General features: G+C 35.7%; 1 protein-coding gene across 1 annotated transcript in view; it reads right to left on the reverse strand.

The window, feature by feature from the left end:
• LOC139674848 (sodium channel protein type 1 subunit alpha-like) overlaps nt 1–21,200 on the reverse strand; it is a 96,554-nt gene that overhangs the window by 11,647 nt on the left and 63,707 nt on the right. The window contains 7 exon segments of the mRNA XM_071561698.1: nt 1,532–1,813; nt 6,938–6,967; nt 6,969–7,026; nt 8,088–8,128; nt 13,517–13,639; nt 16,745–16,918; nt 18,879–19,033. Coding sequence (XP_071417799.1) covers nt 1,532–1,813; nt 6,938–6,967; nt 6,969–7,026; nt 8,088–8,128; nt 13,517–13,639; nt 16,745–16,918; nt 18,879–19,033 — 863 coding nt within the window.

Here is a 21,200-nt window from a genome sequence, read left to right on the forward strand (position 1 = left end):
CCCAGGAGAGCTAGGTCCCTCTGTGGTAGGTCTAGATTAATTTTTCCTTTGAAATTGTGGGAACAATTAGCAAATTTATCGCAGTTTGCCTGCCAGAAAAGTCCAGGAATTTAAGAATCTAAGTCTTCATGTAAAAAATATTTGTTGCTTTTCAATGAAAATTGAATAAGCTCTGCATAGCCAAGATGCTGAAAAATAGGACTGCAAGTAGCTGAGGAGTGGTGACTGCGGCCACAAAGGCAGGAAGGAAATTACGTGTTATTACCCAGAGCAGACTAGCTTACAACTAGAAACAGTTGCAAACTACTTGAAAAGAGTTTTGTTGATGTCTTGTTTCTCCTGAACTTGTTTAATAAAGCATTCTACCTACCTGGGTCAGTGAATTTCATAAAAAAGGCAAAAAAAAAAGTATTTCAAGTCTTTCTATTACAATAAAATTTTTTTATCAAAACGAAATTCCATTCAGTAGTTTATTTCTTTAATGCTGTTGGTCCCTCTCCACTCTTTCCTGACGTGACAGTAACGTAAATATTGATAATGAAATTATTATTTAAATTGTCAGTTGTAGTCACACAGGTAAGAGCTGCAGTAGCTGGGAGAGGCAGTTTACATAGCACAAAACTATTGTTTTAGACTTTGTGCAGGACCATTTTGATACAACTGCATTATGTTAATGATTTGTATTACTGAGATTTCATCCGCCAACATAAAAGCTAGAAACTTATTTAAAAACTATAAAAATGAGACCTAAGGTACCCATAGAGATTGCTAAAGGTACACAACATAGTTTAGAGTCCAGCATTTTCTTGATTAAAGCTGGTTTGTTATTAAATTATTAATAATTTATAATTAAAGTATTAAAGAGTGTTAGCTACTTCAAAATACAAAGATAGAGTTGTGAGGACACAATTTTTGATAGTGAAGGCGTAATCTTATAGTATCTTTCTACATATTTTTTTCTTCTTCCTTCAATTTTTGCTAAATAAACCCCACTAGGTGCTTATGCACAGAAGTATCAGAGAAAATATTTCATATATTATAGTATTCAGTGATATTTTTCTTTTCCTATTTCTCTTCTGAATGAGAAATTGCTTCTCTAGATCACATAAGTCTGCACTTGTGGCAGCCACATGACAAAGATGAGATTTACTACCTGGAATTCTTCTCTGTAACTTAATCACACCAATGCAGATATTTGTTTTTTAGCAACAGGAAAACTTAAAATATTCAGATAGCTGATTACCATCCCTAGGTATTTCTAGTAGCTTTGAAAGTTTGAAAGGGCTGGAGAACTAAGGGAGCTATAAACAGGAAGAACAGCACTTGTTTCTTCAGATGTCCTAAAATTCTTTATTCATCATAGTTGCCTCTACTTGCTGCTTATGGTGAAAAGAGTAATCAGTTACCAGTGCAGTGGTATTACTAAGTCACAGATAAAAATCATGAGGTAAATGTTTCTCCCCTTGTTGCTAGAATTGCTTTACACTATTATATATAAACAGTAAAAGGTATATAAAGAGTGATCACTTACTACTTGAAGTAAAGAAAGATACCCAAATCCTACATTATCAAAGTTTACTTTCACGTTTTTCCATCGGGCACTTTGATTGTTTTTTATGAGTTCCTCGCACTGACTAAAATTGTTGATTTGGTCGACTTCAAACCTTTCATCAGTTGTGGTGTTAACACAGTAGTAGAACTTCCCAGCAAACAGATTTACTCCCATGATGCTGAAAATTAGCCAGAATATAAGACAAACGAGAAGCACGTTCATGATGGATGGAATTGCTCCTAAAAGGGCATTCACAACCACCTAATACACAAATACAGGGGGAAAGAGAAAAGAGTGTAAGCAAATTTACAGCAATAAAGTTTTGTATACTGTTTCACCAATGCTTAATAAATGCTTGTTCAGAAACTGATACTATAAATTTTAAAGTAGTACATTAATAACTGTAGTATTGCACTGTTCTTTTAAATTATTAGCATTAGTACATGTAACAAAAGGAAAATAAGTGAGAAAATGAAAACAATGAATATAAAAACAAAAGAGAAGACCCGGTGGTAACAAGATGAAGGTGACATTGCTGTATTCTAGATAAAAAAGAAAAATATGTTAAATGAAAATACAGACATAACAAAATACTAAAAATGCATCAAATTATAGATTAAAAATGTTTAAAGAAAAATCGCAACCTGTAGATTTGACTAAAGTAGCTTTGAAATTTAAGCTGAAACAACAAATGCCATGAATCTAGAAACTAAGCTCTACATTAAAAGGATTATGCACGAATTAAATACATATTTTATTGCCTTATTGTTCCATGCAAGATTATAACAAAGATTAATTTCTTTGTATAGAAAAGCAAGACAGTTTTGCAGTATGTGTCTATTTGAATCAACATAATTTATTTCAAGCTCCAGTCTTATTGTTTCATGTATTGAGTTTAAGTCAGCAATACCCTTCATTTATCTAAAGAAGGACATATTTAGGGCTTTTGATTTTGCATTTTAAATTACTTTTGGCCATTTGCCTTCTCAGCCACATGCAGGCAAGATGTCAACAAACCTTCCGTCAATAAGAAGTGTATTGTTCTGATATGTACAGTAATTAATCACATGTGTCTGTCAGAGCTATCAAAACATTTGTGATGAGCAGCTATTTCTCCTGAAGTATCCAATACCAGATTCTCATTCACAAGTTATATTTTATTTTAATTTTTTTCCTCTGTAAACCTTGTATAAAAGTAAAATAAAATATATAGTAGGGCTCTGATTCTCAGTAATCCAAGTCCTGCAGTGAGGCAGGAAAGGATTGGCATGGATACTTGGACTGTATTAAGTTGTCTTAGTCCATCTTTGATCCCTTATTTCTGCAATGTAGGTGCATCCTTCCCACTACCAACATAATTCTGAGCAACCTCAGAACGGCTGTCTTACTACCTGTATTCCACAGCCTCTTGAGGGCCTTTGGAAGAGGAATATTGTGGTTGTGTTATTCATCACTCAGCACCCTCCTCCTCCTCCCAAATGTTATGTTCAGGAATTAGGATCTGTTTAGAGATCTTAGGAAGAAATGTTATTTTCAGGGCATATTTTCCTATTTAGAAGGGTCTCCTCCATTGCCAGACAATAGAAATGGGACCTTTCTGTAACTGAGAACAATCCTTATCTTTTATAAAACCATGTATTTGGTTTTTTCTATTTAAGCTTCTTTTTTTTTTTTTTGGTAGCTTCTGTTTTTGGTGAGAGCTTTAAAGAAATCATGCTTGCTTCTTGAGATTTCCTAGAAACTGTGAAGTATCTAGGCAATGTATGCATAAGCTATCCATTTTGAGAAGTGTTTAAAAAGGCTAAAAAGGTTCCAGTAATATTCTGAACATAAATCTGGTGATACTTATCTTGATGGAACTGAGAACAACATAAAAATCAGAGATGGAATTAGAAACTCTGGAATTGATTCCAAGTCTGACGTGGTCTATGACATTATGTTATGCTATTGCTGCTTTGAAATTCTAGGCCAGCTAGTTTTTGTCTTATCTTTTTTTTTTCCGCTCATAAAAATGTTCCAGATGTGTTATACTGATTGAATTCCTCTGTTAATCTTGGTGAAAAACCTGAAAATAAAGATGTCAAGAAAAAAGATGGGGATTTAGTTCTGCAACTTAAACAAGTTAAGTTTACCTGCGCTCACATGAAGAATGGTTTTGCATGAATTGAGTGCTGATAACAATTACTTTTATAACAACCCTGAGATCCATTGGACCACAGCACAGATCCAGAACAGGCAGAAGAATACTAACAGCTACAGTAATTGTTACAACAACTATGAATTGATAATAGTTGTAGAAAGAAAGATTTCTACAAAATGCCATCAGTGTGTCTTGCATCTTTAGATGAACGGGTAATGCAGTCTCCCCACTGAGCTTATGAAAAGATCAGCCACATCTTCTTGGATAAAAAGAGAACAGCTTCCAGCAACTGTTCCAACAATGCTTCCAACAGCTTATTTCATATAGGTCACTGAAAACCCATCAAATGGTAACAATTTTTGGTCACTACTGACCTGGCCTGGATGCGAACTGGTGACCTAGAGATGAAAGGCTCTGTTTCCTATTACCAACCCCTTGAGCTATCCAGTCCCCCTGGAAGGTTTTTTAAGAAAAGAAGAAAAGAAAATTAAAACTTTTTGAAGTTGTTTCCTGTTTGCATTCTGGTTTTTTTTGATGGTTTTTTCCCCACCAGTGTTGAGCCTTTCCCCTATCATATTTATAATCTAAAACTGTGTTTTTACACTCTGGTCGGATGCTCGGCTGACTGTAAAGTCCACCTTAGGAAGAACTCTTTAATTTCTTCAACACATATGGTTGAAGGCAATTGCTTTTTTCTGTTTTACTTTTTTTTTTTGGTATTTGCTTCAGGAATTAGCTGAGGTATGTCAGGATACCCATGACATTAACTTACATAATATATATCCAAGATAGCACCCATACATACACAGACAACACCTACAAACAAGTTACAGCAAATGGACAGTAGAAAGGGAGAACCAATTGGAAAGGGAACTGAATGCAGAAAAGAGATTAATTAGCATTTCTTAATGAGTTAATTTAGGAAATGAAAATTTTCATTCTCATCTTGTTTCAAAGAGTCTGCAGAAAGTTAAAAGATTGTTGACAACTACAGCTCTTATTTTTGCTTGTTCTTTAAATCTAGATATGTGAATCAAAATGCATTTTTTATTTTAAGAGGCTGTTCTCTGGGCCTATTTTCCATTATTTCTTCATACAGAATATAATGCCAGTAAATTGGAAAAAGATGTTTGCACAGTTGTTTGGTTTTGTGAATTACCTATGCATTTCCTCAAGGCTGGGATGTTGTTGGTCAGGCTGCCTCCAGTGAGCAAGCTGCAAAAGCCCAAGTTGACTCTGCTTGTTCACCTTCCTATAGCTTCAGGTAGGTGGAACAGCAGTAAGAGCAAGTGAAAAGCAACGCTTGATACACACAAAGACAAAGGGGCTCTAGACTATTTTTTCATTTCAGTTAATAATTATCCAGGGATAAAAACATTGTCCTGGGAAACCATGTCTCCTCTAGAACAAAGCAGTATTTCATATATAAACGTATTTTTTCATGCTTACATTTCCATAATATTTATCTTCCAGTATCAGATTTATACATAAAATAAAAGAATTACTGCAATACTAATTCTCTATTCTGTCTTCTGGCTGATATGACTTCATGTCAATATAAATAAGTAGTCCAGTTGTTCTTTGTGTTGCTGTTTGTATCTTTTTCTGGACAAATATCCAAAGAAAACAATAAAAAAACTAGAAAAAAAGTTGTCCTATCAGAACTGTTCATATGCATAGAATGAGGATTTTGCCAAACACCAGCTTATCCCTGCTGTATGAGCAGAATATAAGAAAGCTTTACTACTTTCAGCCTTGCTGTAGGAGGCATAGCTGAACACATAGTATGACATAAATGTATTTCATTTCCCATAGCAAAATATTTTCCATAGATCCTGGCACCTCAGCAGCCACAGACTTTCCAGGAATTTTTGCACTGGAGCTGAGTAGTGGATATATAAAGGCCTCCTGAAATCTGTAAACAAACCAGGGAAAATCTTTAGTAGTACTTATCCACTTTTCCCATAACTTTTGCAGATTCTGTGAAGAAGTTCCAAACTGTGTTCCTGGTGTGAAAGAGGAGGAAGTTACCATCTTTGGGATGGAAAGGAAGATTCTAGGATTGTGTCCAGAACATTATTCCCACTTAAAATTAAAAGTTGCCTCCACTTTGGAAGGTGTCAGATTCAGAATTTTATGCTTAAACAGGGAAAGTTCCCAAGATGCTGCCAGAGAGACCATTTGCACCGGAAGAAGAAGTGAGCCAGTAGACATTGGTTTAGATTCTTGGTGCTTCACACAGGTAAGATTGCTGGAATGAGCAGGAGGTGTGCTGTGCATGGATAGGAATGGAGGTGCAGGTGACACACATGATCTGAGTTTAGCATGTTCTCATAGTGAAGGACTTGGAGGACAACACACAAGGAAGGCTAGAAGATGCTGAAACCACACTGACTTGACCAAGTGGGTATCAAGTAACAGACAGGTGCATTCTCTCTCAATCTGTGGAAGACCTGAGTCAAGGGAGGAAAAGACATAAAGAATACAGTAACTTTCCCGGTCAGGGGACTAAAAGAGCATCTGAGGCAGACCATGAAGAAAGCCCATTCCTGAATCAAAAAGATTAACACTATCTTATGCTGCAGTAATGGCTTCCTGTTCTTCCCGGTACTGTAAAACTGGTGATGGAAACTGCCACTCTCCAAAGTTAAAAGAGCCACTTCTACAAATCCTTACACAGCAGAAAGTCAGTGGGATTGGGGGGAAATAGTTATGGGGCTTAAATTAGGAGTAGCTTTGTCAGTTGAAAATGTTTCTGTCACAAAAGCAATGGACGTACCAGACCTTTGGGCCAGCAGAGAGAATACAAACTCTGCCCAGTGCACAGGACTAAGACTGATCCTCAGCAGAAGCTCTGGGTTCTCTGCCACAGGTGCTTAGTGTGGGGTTTGGAGGTGCCCATCAAGGAAGATAACTGATGATGCAATTCAGGAAAAATATTCCCAGATGTCTCATATTCTGTCTCATCTGAGTGAATACATGGGTTTGATGGAGGAGGGTTGCCATGTATGGATATATAAGGATTAAAAGTTCTTTATGTCGAAGGGATAAAGTATTTGTACATTGCCACAGTGGTAATGTAGATGGAAACTTTTGTTCACTGATAATAAAGAAAATTTTTCTTGTTTTATCAATGTTTTAACAGATAATAAAACATATGACAATGGAGTCTAGCAGATGAGGACAGAAAGGGAAAGGAAGAAAGATAGCAAAGGAATTGAGAGAGATGGCAATAATTCTTTTACCTCTACGCCACATATTTTCTCATAGGGTAGCTCGAAATGGGTACACTGGGAAGAAGCATGCTGCATATGCTTGGTCAGCTAGGAACTGGCTGTAGAGACAACAGAGGATGGGAATGAAATATATCTCTGAGAGAAAGGGCAGCCTACTTGACATGGTCCAAATAATGATTCTGGGGAGGATCTAGGAGAATTTTTAGATTCTAGGAATCTAAAAATGTATATTAATCCAAGTAATTCAAAGCTTTTCATTTTCAATTAATTACTGCTCTTTATTTCATCTTAATGGATTTCTTGCAAGAAACTAACTTCCCTAACTTTGTCCCACAAACAGAAGTCAGGGTGGTACACTATGTTGGTATGAAAGTGTGATCTATAATCCACTAATTACATTCCACTGTTCCACTATTTACCTCACCCCCCTAAAAAACTCCATCCCAAAACACCAAAATGAAAATCATATGCCCCCACCCCCCAAATTAAAAACATAAACCCATAAACCTTCCTAAAACCCTTAATATCAAATAAGAATCTCCCATGTCTTTTGTCTTCTTACCATTGTGCACATCTGAGAAGAGTCCAGCTTTGTCTTTTATCTATCTTCTAACGAAAACCGGAGTATGTTTATGGATTTGCTTTTAAGAAGTGCATAGTAAAAGAACTGGTTGACACCTTTGCTACACAGTTTGCCGTAATGCCATGTAAATACATATAATTTATTCTTAACTACATGATCTGTGATTCAGCTGAGCCAGAATTAAATAACATTTAGAAAAGTTATAAGACAATTGAAAAATAAAACTAAAATCTCATTCTAGCAAACTAATGTTTAACCTTAAATCACAATCACTAAAAATTAGTAAATTGAAAGTTTGTAGAAGAAGATTGTGATAGTGGGACTATATTATTATTTAAATTGATTAAAAATTTAAAAAGCACAGAAGATTGTTTCCTGAAAGAAATAATGAATGTGTTTTGTCAGAGTGTAGAACTGGCATGAGAAGCATCTAATGTGAATCAATTGAAAAAAAATTATTTATGGCCAAGTCTTAATTATTTTAGTAAAATGAAGACTGCATTGGGAATATAGAGTGAAGATTATTGGAAAACTACAATTTAGAGCAGTGACTGTAAAGAAAAAGTTGGATTTAACTGAGAGTATGCAAAGGCAGGCAGGTGGAAAGAACCAGAGACCTGACAAGTAAATCTTAATGTGAACAGTAATGAGCAAATAAAGATGAAGTAAGAGGTAAAAGATCTAAGAGGTAAAGAAAAACATTCCCTTACCAAGCCAATTACTGTATTTTCTACTTTTCAATAACTGGTACTGTACAGGTGCACCTGACTGAAGAATACTTCCGATAGTGAATTTTATCTTCAAAGAAAGTTGATCAATAGTTGCAAAATAGTTGCTCAAATTTTTAACACACCAAGTATTTTTATAACAGTTTGTGCTGGTGAAATTTCATGCTATTGGGTGGTGAGTTTATATCTTGGAATGCTGCAGCTGTTGGCAGAGTGGTTCAACTAGATGATTCTGCAGTTTTGTCCCAGCTTTTATATGAACATGTAACTTAGTTAAAGCAGCAACACAAGCATTTGTTATTCACAGAGCAGTCTATTAAAAGCAAGCTACACTGTTGGATTTAAGAAAAGAATGGAAGTTCTGAAGCAGCCTGACACTGTTTTTCACCAGAAATCAAGTATACAACAAAGTACTTTTGAAGACAACATAGAAGAAAAGACACGATTTAACACACTGCAGGATAAAATACGATAATTATCTGCCAAGTAATAAATCACACGACTCAATTTGTTTGAGAAGACCAAGTAAATATTGTAAAGAGACATGAGCTTGAAAACAAAGTAATTACTTGATGTGGAAACAATATCTTCATATTTCACTGAATGCACTGAAAAAGCCCAACTTTCTGCCCTTCTTGTTGCATTAATGAAATGTTACTGACTTTTATGTGCCCTGTAACATTTTCAATTAAAATGCAAACTGCATTATTTATCCTGTTCAAATTTCATTAAATTACTTCTAAAAGTAAGGATTATCTTTAAGATACAACAAATACAAATCTGGGGAAAAAAATCTTATCATTTTCAATTATAAGACACCTCTCCAATGGTTCTCCTCTAATTGCAGAATTATAGTTTAAAAAATAATATTCCCTGTATGATTTATGAACATCTATATACAGAGCCTTCTTACATCGAGTTTGTAAAGTTTTTAATTGCCATTCAGGAGACAACATATCTAATAGACTTTCCTTAAACCTCAAAGGTAATGAATATGATCACTGTCCTCAAAGAATTGTTCGAAGTGTAAAATCCTTAGCTCAACAAAATCTATTCCTCTATTTTTAAGAGAAACTTGCAGAAAATAGTGAATACGCTTTGTTGAGAGTGAATACATAATCCTTAACTGTGAGATAAGACACTGAATTAGTAGTGAATGCAGTTTATGCTGATACATCATTTACACTGAAGCTACAAACCCCACTGCACTGATACCCTCTTATGCTGGTGCTTGCAAGTGTTTTAGTTCTAAGAAGTGTATTTTCTAATTATTATAATGAATGCAAAATTTTTATATCACTGACATGTCTCCTGCAGGACATTCCTAGACCCTCAGGAAGAAACTACTGTTATAGGCATTTTATCAAAATTACAGAAACTAGTTGCCAACAGAGGCCAAAGAAAACTGACTTCAGATTCCAAGAAAGGATTACATATGTACACATTGTCTCGTGTTATCTGTATATACTTGGAGTGATTTACTTAATGCAACATACAGGGGTTTTAAAATTAAGCAAAAATTTACACTGCAATTTTATAAGTATCTATAGTTGGGACTATTCAGATCATAATGTTTTGGTGTGTGCTTAATATATTGAGTAATGTTCAAAACTTTCTACAGGATATTTTTTAATACATATAGCTATAAATTGAATAAGAGGGTAAAGCACAGATCTTTCTAAAACAATATGAAAGCCAGATTCAAATTTTTAAAGAAAGCCAATTTTTATCTCAGTTAAAAAAGCAATTAAAAATCTTAAAATAGCTGAGGTACCTTCTCCTGCAAAAAGAACTCTGGAAACTCTAAAGAACAGTACTGATTTGCTCAAAAGTTTTCATTTTGCTTCCGTAACATCCAAAATTTCAAATAATTATTTCCAAAGATTTAAAGCAATTAAGAAGGGGTGTAGGGTGAATATATATACGCTACTTTTGCTGGTACTGGGATTCTCAAATATGGTTGTCTCTCCTTCTAACCCTAAAATATACAATGTAGTGATTAGTCAGACTGTGCTTATTAAGGGTAGAAAAGGGCAAAATACTGTACCCACAATATAGATAAGGGGAGGAACCAGTGGTCCACCCCATCCATGCTGAAAGGTTATCCTATATGAAATAGAAATATAGAGCCTGTTATTAGTTATGAATCTGTAATGACAGACACTTGAGGTTATGTTTTAAAACTCAATTATATGAAAAATGTTTCTTTTATACTAATGAAGTTTTGAGTACTCGAAAATGCCTCATTAGTACTTTCCTTATAAGGAAATCTAAGGAATAGCCATTGAATTTTACAGGATATTTAAGACATCAAATACTCTAATTTGGTTTTGCAAGTTATGAAATTGGACTGGAAATTTGAAATACAGTAAATGTTTAAAGCCATCAGCCAGAAATATGCATAAGGCATGCAAAACTGAAAGTGCAAGTGGATTTCAGATTGTTTGCTGCCTTCTACTATTTCTTTAATCAATAAATCAAGCACAGCATGACATGCTTTATTTTGTGAAATTAGACACAAATGCATGCTTTATTGTCACTTAATTCTCTAACTCAGCAAAGCAATGTATACTCAGTATTCTACATTTACAGATAGCATACCAATTCAGAACTAGCGCAAAAGCATTATATTGCAAGGACTAGAAAGCTAAACAAAAAGCAATGGGTATATTCAAATCTCAGTTTAAAGCTACTTCTGCTTATACATACACTAATTGAGATGAGAATATAAACCCTAAGACAGAAATTTAAATTAAATTAAAGCAATCCTTTACTTTGCCTTCCAGCATCTGGGTGGAGTTGGTTTTGAGTTTCACTGTAGAAAGTAATAAATTTTTTAGACTTCAGTATACTGGAGATATACTAAATGCCTTTGATATGGCAAGATTCACTTCTGTGCTTAGGCAAGGACAGGATATGGATCACTTTGACCCTATTTTGGTGCAAGTGATTCATATGTCTTATATTCAGTTTGGAAAGAGAATTTATCCCTTTTATGAAACAGCATTATTATAAAATTAAGTTGTAACTACTAATGACTGTGTAAAATTCTGTGCTCTTCCAATTCACCAGAATTTAAAGTAGTTGAGAACTCAGCAGATTGTTTTATATGCACGGAGTTCTGTGGAATAGTTAAGATATTCTATATTTCCAAGGCATAATTTGCACAGTTCTGAACATGGGGTGAACATTAAAATTTAAATACATGCTGAATAAGAAGTCAGCTTGTTTTATCACGGCTCAGTGTAGGTATGGGAAATATAAGAAAGCAAAGAGGGTTGACTTATTTTTGCTTTCTGCAGGCAGAAAAAAAAGAATCTCCTTTTATGAATTCTTATGCAATGAACTCAGTTTCTGAGAAGACTACAATCTGATGATAGTCTTACCATGAGCTGGTCAATTATTTATTATTTGAATATTTTTACTGTTCGTGAGTCATTCATAAAGTGATGCCAACAACTGTCAGTGAGCTGTTATGAATACTTGCCAAGTACTTTGGAAAAAAAAATTCAACAGTGCATGTAACTAATAGTAAATATAATTGGTGAGTCAAATATACTAAGTGACTGAAATCAGGTACCTCATTGACTGTCATTAATATTGGAGGACAGCTGAAGCCTTTTTGCTTTTCCAAGCTTGTCTGTGATTCCTACACAGTAAATTGCTCATGAATTATTCATTTTGTGTAGCTGAAATTCTATCATATGATTGGGCTTCTGGCATAATTTCATAGTTATTCAGCAAGAAATAAGGGAAAGCAGTAAACAGATTTCAAGTAATAGGTACTTTTCTTTCAGCATAACTAGCCTAAATCTTTTAAGTGTAAACTTTACTAAGGCAATCATGTAAGGATACAGAGAAATCAAATAAAACATTTGGAAATCAGTTTTGACATTCTCTTTCTAGAAATTACCTTTTTTCCAATGTCATTTTAAGAGCTGCTTTTTTGTCTGCCTGTCTATTGTCTATACCGATCTCCCAGTCCTCCTGCAGCTGACCAGAATGTTATTAAAAAAGTAAAGCTGACAGCAGTTTCATGACATTTCTCTACACAAAGCCACATATATTTTTCTGAATGGTCATGAACAGTAGGTACAAAGAAAGACAAAGAGAAAATGGCTAAATTAAACAGTTGTGCATTCTGCAGTACTTGACCAGCTCTAATCCTGCTGAATATCAGTTCAGGAGTTTCGAATAAGGACACAACTGTCACAAGTCAATTTGCTGTATGAAGCTGAAATTTATTAATCTAGTAAAGGGTTAGTGATGTATTTTCTGCTGCATTGTGAAGAAGACATAGGTAGTTTGCTGAATACAATTCAAGGAATAGATTCTGAAGCTTCAATTGGACTTCATTGAGCTTAGATTTCTTTCTAAAAATTATTCAGACAGTATATTCCAGCCTATTCCACTGGTTTATAATTGACTTGAAATTCATGATTTCATTGTTTCCTCTTATGTTCCCATGAAGAAGGAAAAAGCATTCTCCTAAAACATATTTCATTGACATGCATATAGAGTTAGTTTGTATTCAGTGGCTTTAAGGAACAGAAGATATAAACAAATGAAAAAATAAGTTAAAAAGGTTTCTTGAGTGAGATGAATAGTAAGCAGGGCCTCTAAGTTGCTCAGAGTAATAAGAAATGACCTTATATACATTGTATTGAATATTGAGTAGAGATTAGTTGAAATAAAACACAGTGTATACCTTAAAAAAAGAATAATTTCAGAGAGAAATCAAATAACTTGATTTGCTTTTTTAAGTCAGCCAAACTCAGAAATAGATTTAAACCACTAGTGGGTATAAATATGTCTGTAGTATCACCTAGCAAAATTCAGTGGGGTTGGATAAAAGGGGGTTTACCAAATATAAAGAAAAAAGATTTCAAATTTTACAGAAAATATCTTTAACTAATGTTAAATTAGATTCCTGTACAAATATTGTATTATGTTTATCAGTAAAAGAGTAATATAATTTTGTTATGTTTTATTAATTATAAAGAGTCTGTTAAGAGAGTTCATAGTTGGTAATTTCAAAGACTTATCTGAAAAACTCCTGAGATTGGCTAGAAAGTAAAGTAACCTTAATGAATGTAACTTCTATGCGATACTGCATATGGATTTAGGTGAATTGATGAAGCTTTTTGCTTATCTGTTAGTAAAAAATATGCAATAAAAAGATAGTGCAGCCTTTCTGCATGGACTTGTCATTCCTTATTCTGCATGCATGTACTCCTTCTATGCATGCATACTTTCAGATTCTTCATGTGGTCTTACCCTCATGCCTTCAAATCGTGACAAAGCTCTTAGAGGTCTCAAAGCTCTTAGTGTCCTAAGGGACTTAATGGCACCAAGTTCAGAGTAACCCAATGCATTTGCTGTTAAGCTAACCAAAGAGACCTATATGAAAACAGGAAAGTAAAAATTATTATATTGTACACGCTACTTTACGTACCATAGATGTGAGATATACACTTCCTTAGAAGGTTCTAATTTTGGATCACTTTCTTCAGGAATAGGATGTCTTTCAAATAAGAAAAAAAAAGAAAGAAAAAAAAGAAGAAAGAAGTAATATGAAAGAAGAATAGGTAAATAAACAAAAATAGCATAAGATAACTAGTATCTGAAAACATTAATACTTCTGAATTTCATATTTTGCTAGTGATTTGAGGGCATTTATGTTATGAGTTTAGCCAAGTAGACCTAAATTTAAGTTTTAAAGTTCAGCTAAGGCTAGGATTGTCAGCTGACTTGAGCTGGGCTAAGCTAGCTAACAGCTGACTTCTTCCAGCCAGTAATATTGTATTCCATACCATACTACATAATCTCAAGGGGGTAAAATCCAGTGTGTGAGAGTGGCTTAGTTAGTTCCACCATGGCTGCACTAAGAGAAAGACATCTAGCAGCTCCTCTGCTATGCTAGGCCCTGCTTCTATTGCCTCTGCTTGCATTTTGTTTGCATTCAAGGAAGTAGAAATATTTTGTTGTTATACTTTTTCTTGCTGAGTGTCTGTTGGAGTGCTTATGAATTTAGAGTAATGGGCTTTGTATTAATTGGGGAGTGGGAAGCTATTCCTTGTTATATATATGTAACTTGTGTAAGTGTGTGTTATATTGTAGTATCCTCTTAATTTTCTTTTTTCTGTATAAATACATGTAGTTAGTTTCAGCTTAAACCTGGCTTCGGAAGTTTTTTTTTCTTCTCTCCCTCTTCTTTTCCCCTTAGCTGGTTGGGGGGAGGAGGAACCCTTTTCACTCTGTCTTGGACAGTTGGCGTTTTGCCAGCTCAACCCAGGACAATTTAAAACAACAAAAAGCAAATAAATCAATTTCTCCTTTACATCAGTTTAGGTATTGCTCTCACTATTCTTTTTGTTTTACAATGCTATTGGGATCAATAATTATGGTTGATAATGCCCATTTTGTTGCTCAGAACTGAAAAGGAAGTGATTGAAGTTTGTGTTGAACTAACAGATGGGCCACAGGGCAATATTGCTCCTCTGGAAATTGGTAGAAAGGATTAATTTTTCTATAATCTTTAACACTGACTAATCCTTATGCCTGACTGCGGAATTTATGTGCTTTACAAGCTGACATTAACCTGTATTATGCTGTTTCTAAGACCTTATAAGAACAGTCCATAGGTGGAAGAACTTGACAGGCCTTTAAATATTCCACGTCCCTACATTACCTCAGTGAGAAATACCACATTCTCCACATTGGCTATGGTTTCTGTACAAAATATTACCTTGTTTGTTTCCCATTTCCCCTAAATGTTTCTTCACTATGCTGATCTAATTCCTTAACTATTCATTGGGCCAAAAAGCATAATGTTCTCATGTACTCTTTCATTGCAAGAAAAAATATATCAGGTAAAGAGTACTCTAGGAACAGTGCTCTTTATGAGCCATATTTTAAATTAAGCATTATATGTGAAATCTTCAGCTTTTAAGAGTTAATAGCTTTTCTGTACTTGTCAATCCTGAGCTCTAGCAACCCACGAAACTAAGTTCTTATGAAATCTGAGTTTTGTTCTCAGGCACATTGCTCATGCTACTGAAAACTTTCCAGGTGCCATGATCTGAAGCAAAATTAAAGAAAATACCTATGTATGTAAATCCAAGATTTAATCAAAAACTTATTCAGACACTTGAATATGTACTATACCTTCACACAACTATGTATTCAAATTTTCCCATTCACAAGATAGTTGTTTGGGATATTATGATTTAAATAAGGTCAAATATTAGAGAAAATTAGTTTAGGAAAGGAACAGCAGCTTCTGCTTGCATGCTTTTTCAAGCTTTTTTGTTGTAGGTGCAATTTTGAGAAGAATTTCAATACTAAAGAACAAAGGGGTTTCCAAGAGTGAGTATTTTCTGTGTACGAACATGCAGCTGTATATGTGGAGTTGAATTCTGGATATATTTAAACCATAATGTACACAAATCAAAAATTTTGTAGACACCCATCATAAAACAAATCTGAAGATAATTAATTGCTCCGATTAGCCCTTGTATGCTGGGAACACATTCAGAAACTGTTGGATTTTTGGCAATTCTTTGGAATAATAAATGCTTATAAATTTCTTTTTTTGCCTATTCAGTATCTCTTTCTAAGTCATCTAAACCAGGACAAAAAGAATCTTAATTGTAAAATCAAGCTCATTCCATATCTGGGGTTTGTGTATGTTCTGCCGGATATTACTGTCTTATAAATATAGTGACTGACTGTGGTTTTGTAACTATGTAAAACATAGTATTTGCATTCCTGCACACTGGAGATTTTCTCAAAAGGGTATAATAAGGATGTTCTTAAATTCTCCATAGTTGTTTCAATGCATCAAAAAAAGTTCTCTCCCATTTCACAGCATGGCACAGCAGAGTTAGAACTATGAGATAACCCTTGCAGCAAAGACTATTGAGCCTTATTTCAAATATGCAAGTTCAGTAATAGTTATTGGACTTTAAGTAAACCATACTATCAATGCTAGAGATCTATCTTGCTTTCCTTGTAAACCCCTAATTCATCCATGTGCTGAAATCTGGGGACATAGTATTAGTTTTCTTGCCAGAGGAGTTTTGATTCAGATGTCTGTTGGATGTCTGGGGCACCAGACACCCATGTAAACACTGGATCCAAATTAGACCACAGCAGGAGGGATGGTGGGTCTGAAGGTGGGAATGAGCAGTCTGGGCCAGAATGGAGGACAGCATGACTCCTTTCAATAGCAGTGTTGGGCTAAGCCCTTTAACTGATAGTGCGATTACTATGTAAGGTCCTTCTGTTAGCAGGAGAACTTCCAGTCTTTCCTAACTCTGTGGTATAGCAAGGCAGTGCTACAAGTTTAAAGTGAAACACAAAGAAATATGGAATTTTTCCAGCTACCTTACTTTTTAATTTGAAAAGTAAAATAGGCATTAGTAGATATTACGGTTGCAGAGAAAGCAACTTAAAAATCATCAGATAAATATAAAAGTGTCACCTAGAAAATACACTACATACATCAACAATCAGGAAGTCCAACCAGCACCAGGCATTAGTGAAGTATGTTTGGTAGCCATAGGCCACCCACTTCAGCAGCATTTCCAGAATGAAGATGTAAGTGAAGACCTTGTCAGCATATTCCAGCATGGTCTTGATAGTTTTACGCTGTTCAATATATATGTCTTCAAAAGCCTGTGAGTAGAAACAAAGATATGTTATTTTTTGTTACTGTAGGTACTTCGGGTTGCTACAAAAACATCAAAAAAGGGCAACAAAAAAAGGAAGCAATCTTCAAGAAAAGGCATGGGTATGTCACTTCTATCTAATGGTAACAGAATCAATTTTGCAAAGTGTTATGCCTGAACTGAACTCTACTGAGACCATTTGGTTTGTATGTCAGTAGATGCAATTCCAAAATCCAGGGCCATAGCTATTTAAATTTTCAGGACAATGACAACACAAATGAACTTTTGATTTTAAGTCCTGTTGCTTTTTGAAACTTTTAAGTTATAAATCATAGAATAAGTTCTTTCTTTCCTCAAAAATATATTTAAATCAAATACCTGCTTTAATGTATTATTCATGTTTTATGAGATAAATAAAATTTCTGAGCTCCTTGCAATGTTATTTATACTTTTTCTGTTCTCATTTTTAAGCATTTGAAAAAGCAAACAGCTTCCACTTTTCTAAGCTTGTTTTTCTGTCTCAAAAATATTTTTCCTTTAATTGCTTTCAAATTTCAATTATGCTATTATTTCTTATGGAGAATGACTGATTTCATCAGCCTGAAAGAACTGGAATGATATGCTAGCTTGCAAAGATTTGAATATTTATTGATACTAAAACTCATTTTTACTCAGCCTGCTTTTGAACAACTTTACATCTGTCAGTTCAAATCATTAGTGTTTGTGTATCAGGCATCAAGCTAAAGTTTGTGTACCAGTAATTCTGGATACTTAGATGGCACCTAACACTCTTATGTGTTCCTTAAAAGCTTTATCTCACAGAACTAGAAAGTATAGACTTGATTTTTTTTTTGTTTTGGTTTGTTTGTTTTTTTTTTTTATTTGGATGGCTTTAAATGACAGGGAAGGTTTCACATCGTGTTGAGAAAAAGTTGTTTCTTTGATCGTTGCATTGATATTAGACCAAACAAAAGCAGAATAATTCTTGGAGATATAAATGAAGGTAGTGATAGGTATAATCATAAACTGCTAACCATTAATATGTTAAAGTGTTGGGAGTGGTCTAAAGAGTTTATAATAGAATTTTGCAACACAGTTTTTTTATTATGTAAATAATAACTCAAGGAACTTAAGGAACTGCCAAAGGGCAATTGCAACTACCAGGACAGATACTAGATTCACTCTATGCTGTCTCAGAGCAAGTAATTTGCCTAAGAAACTTCACCTCAGTAGACATCGAGGCTCACCTTTATTTCCCAATTTATCTCCAATTTCTTTATTCGTTGTAATTATTTTTATGCCTTGAAATAACATATTGTTGGTATGTTTTATTTCATTTATTGTTATAGATTTATATGATGGTTTGCTTCTTTTTATTTTTCTTGTACATGTTTGTTAAAACAAATTCATATTCTTACAGATGTTCCTTTACACAAGTATGAGTCAGTAGAAGCTGAATTGCAAGCCTAAGTAATAAATTCTTATTCTTACAAAGGAATCCTGAAAAACACACAGTCTTAATCTTTCTTGCTGTTCTAGCACATAACATTTATAAGACTGCATAAGCCAGCCCTGGCTTTAGCTGTTTATGCCATTACAGTTAGTTCAAAACTCTTCAACAGTGACAGTTCTTTTCCCTGCGTTACATCAGTAAACACCAGTGAAATGAGAGAGCAAATTCAAATAATAAAGTTAAATATGTTTTCTTCACAAGTTGTTTCTCCCTCTGCCTCAGGTGTAGCACAAGCATTTTCACCAATGGACTCAGGTTTTCTCCAATCACATCTGTCCTTTTTCTACATATTGTTCAGAAGAGACTTTTTATGACATTTTTTCAAAGGCCTGGCTAAAATTTAGTCCTGTCATTTGAAGACATGGAATTGCTAAAAGTTAAAACAATGCTTGAAGACCCAACTTTTAAGGAGTTTTCTGACAACACGGAGACATTGTGTTCATGTTTTACTTACCAGAGCTCCACTGCTGAGGAGAATCATAAAGACAATGAAAGTCTCAAACCAGTTGTGCTCGACAATTCTGAAGCAGGTTTTTCTAAGGTTCCACCACTGCTTTCCTCTCCCTTCTTCTATACTTACTTGACAGCACTTGAACCTTCTTACACAACCTTTAGAACAGTGTATGTAATGAAAGGGGGAGAAAAAGAAGAGATTTTGTTGATTTGCATTAATTTGGTCATGCATTTTGTTAATTATATAATGCTATATTTATGGAAGCTGTGGTTTTTAGTAAAAACTGAATACATTTTCACCTAGATGTCCTTTATCTCCAAAGGAAAAAAATTAACATTAAGACAACAATTGAAATTCATTGTTAAATGAACAAGTGACAAGAAAGTATTTCTCATTTACCAAGAGCTACATGCTCAGTACAGTGCACATGAAAAGATAAAATTCCATGGAACATGGCAGTCAAGGAGGTTCCTGGAGTGTATAGAGGATAATTTCCTTCATCAACTGGTAAATGAGCCTACCAGGGGGAAGGCCCTGCTAGACCTACTGTTTACAAACAGAGAGGGGCTGGTAGATGATGTAGTGGTTGGAGGCCGCTTGGGGCATAGTGACCATGAAATAATAGAATTTTCAGTCCTCAGGGATGTAAGGAGAGCCACCATTAAAACCTCTACCTTGGACTTTCGGAGAGCAGATTTTGGCCTATTCAAAGAACTGATTCAGAGCATACCCTGGGAAACAACCCTTAAAAGTAAGGGGGTCCAGGAGGGATGGACATGTTTTAAGAGGGAGATTTTGAATGCACAGCAATAGGCTGTCCCAGTGTGCCGAAAGGCCAGCCGGAGGGGAAGACAGGCAGCTTGGTTAAATAGGGAGATTCTGCAAGAAATCAGGGATAAAAAGAAAGTTTACAGACTATGGAAAAAAGGGCTGGCTACTTACAAAGAATTTACAGATAGAGCTAGGTCATGCAGGAAAAAAATTAGGGAAAGAAAAGTGGAATTTGAAGTAAATTTGGCTATTTCAGTTAGGGATAACAAAAAGTCCTTTTATAAATACATTAATAACAAAAGGAGGGGCAAGGAAAACCTCCATTCTCTGTTGGACTTGGAGGGAAATATAGTTAAGGAAGATGAGGAGAAGGCTGAGGTACTTAACACCTACTTTGCCTCAGTTTTCACCAGTAAGAGAGGTGGCCCTCAAGACAACTGGCCTCTGGAGCTGGTGGACAGGGAGAGAGAGCTGAATACCCCTCCTGTATTCCAGGAGGAAATAGTTACTGACTTACTGAGCCAGCTGGATCCTAACAAGTCTATGGGACCAGATGGGATCCATCCCAGAGTGATGAAGGAGCTGGCAGAAGAGCTTGCCAAACCACTCTCCATCATCTTCCAACAGTCCTGGCTCTCTGGGGAGGTCCCAGATGATTGGAGGTTGGCCAGTGTCACCCCAATCTACAAAAAGGGCTGCAAGCAGGACCCTGGCAACTACAGGCCTGTCAGCCTGACCTCCGTGCCTGGCAGGGTTATGGAGCAGTTCATCCTGAGTGCAATCACACAGCACCTTCATGGTGGACAAGGGATTAGACCCAGCCAGCATGGGTTTAGGAGGGGCAGGTCCTGTCTGACCAACCTGATCTCTTTCTATGATCAGGTGACCCTCCTGGTGGATGAGGGGAAGGCTGTGGATGTGGTCTATCTGGACTTCAGCAAGGTCTTTGACACTGTCTCCCATAATATACTCCTGAAAAAGCTGGTAGGCCATGGCCTGGACAAGTGTACCCTCTCCTGGATTAAGAGCTGGCTGGAGGGTCGGGCCCAGAGAGTGCTGGTGAACGGAGCTGCATCCAGCTGGCGGCCAGTCACCAGTGGTGTTCCCCAGGGGTCTGCATTGGGTCCAGTCCTGTTTAACATCTTTATTGATGATTTAGATGAGGGGATTGAGTCCATCATCAGCAAATTTGCTGATGACACCAAGTTGGGAGGGAGTGTCGACCTGCTGAAAGGCAGGAGGGCTCTGCAGAGGGATCTGGATAGACTTGAGAGATGGGCTGATTCCAATGGGATGAAGTTCAACAAGGCCAAGTGCCGGGTCCTGCACTTTGGCCACAACAACCCCCTGCAGCACTACAGGCTGGGCACAGAGTGGCTGGAAAGCAGCCAGGCAGAAAGGGACCTTGGAGTACTAATTGACAGGAAGCTCAACATGAGTCAACAGTGTGCCCAGGTGGCCAAGAAGGCCAATGGGATCCTGTCCTGGATCAAAAATAGCGTGACCAGCAGGACCAGGGAAGTGATCCTTCCCCTGTACTCTGCATTGGTG

Source organism: Pithys albifrons, chromosome 8, assembly GCF_047495875.1.
Source record: "Pithys albifrons albifrons isolate INPA30051 chromosome 8, PitAlb_v1, whole genome shotgun sequence".
Classification (NCBI taxonomy): domain Eukaryota; kingdom Metazoa; phylum Chordata; class Aves; order Passeriformes; family Thamnophilidae; genus Pithys; species Pithys albifrons.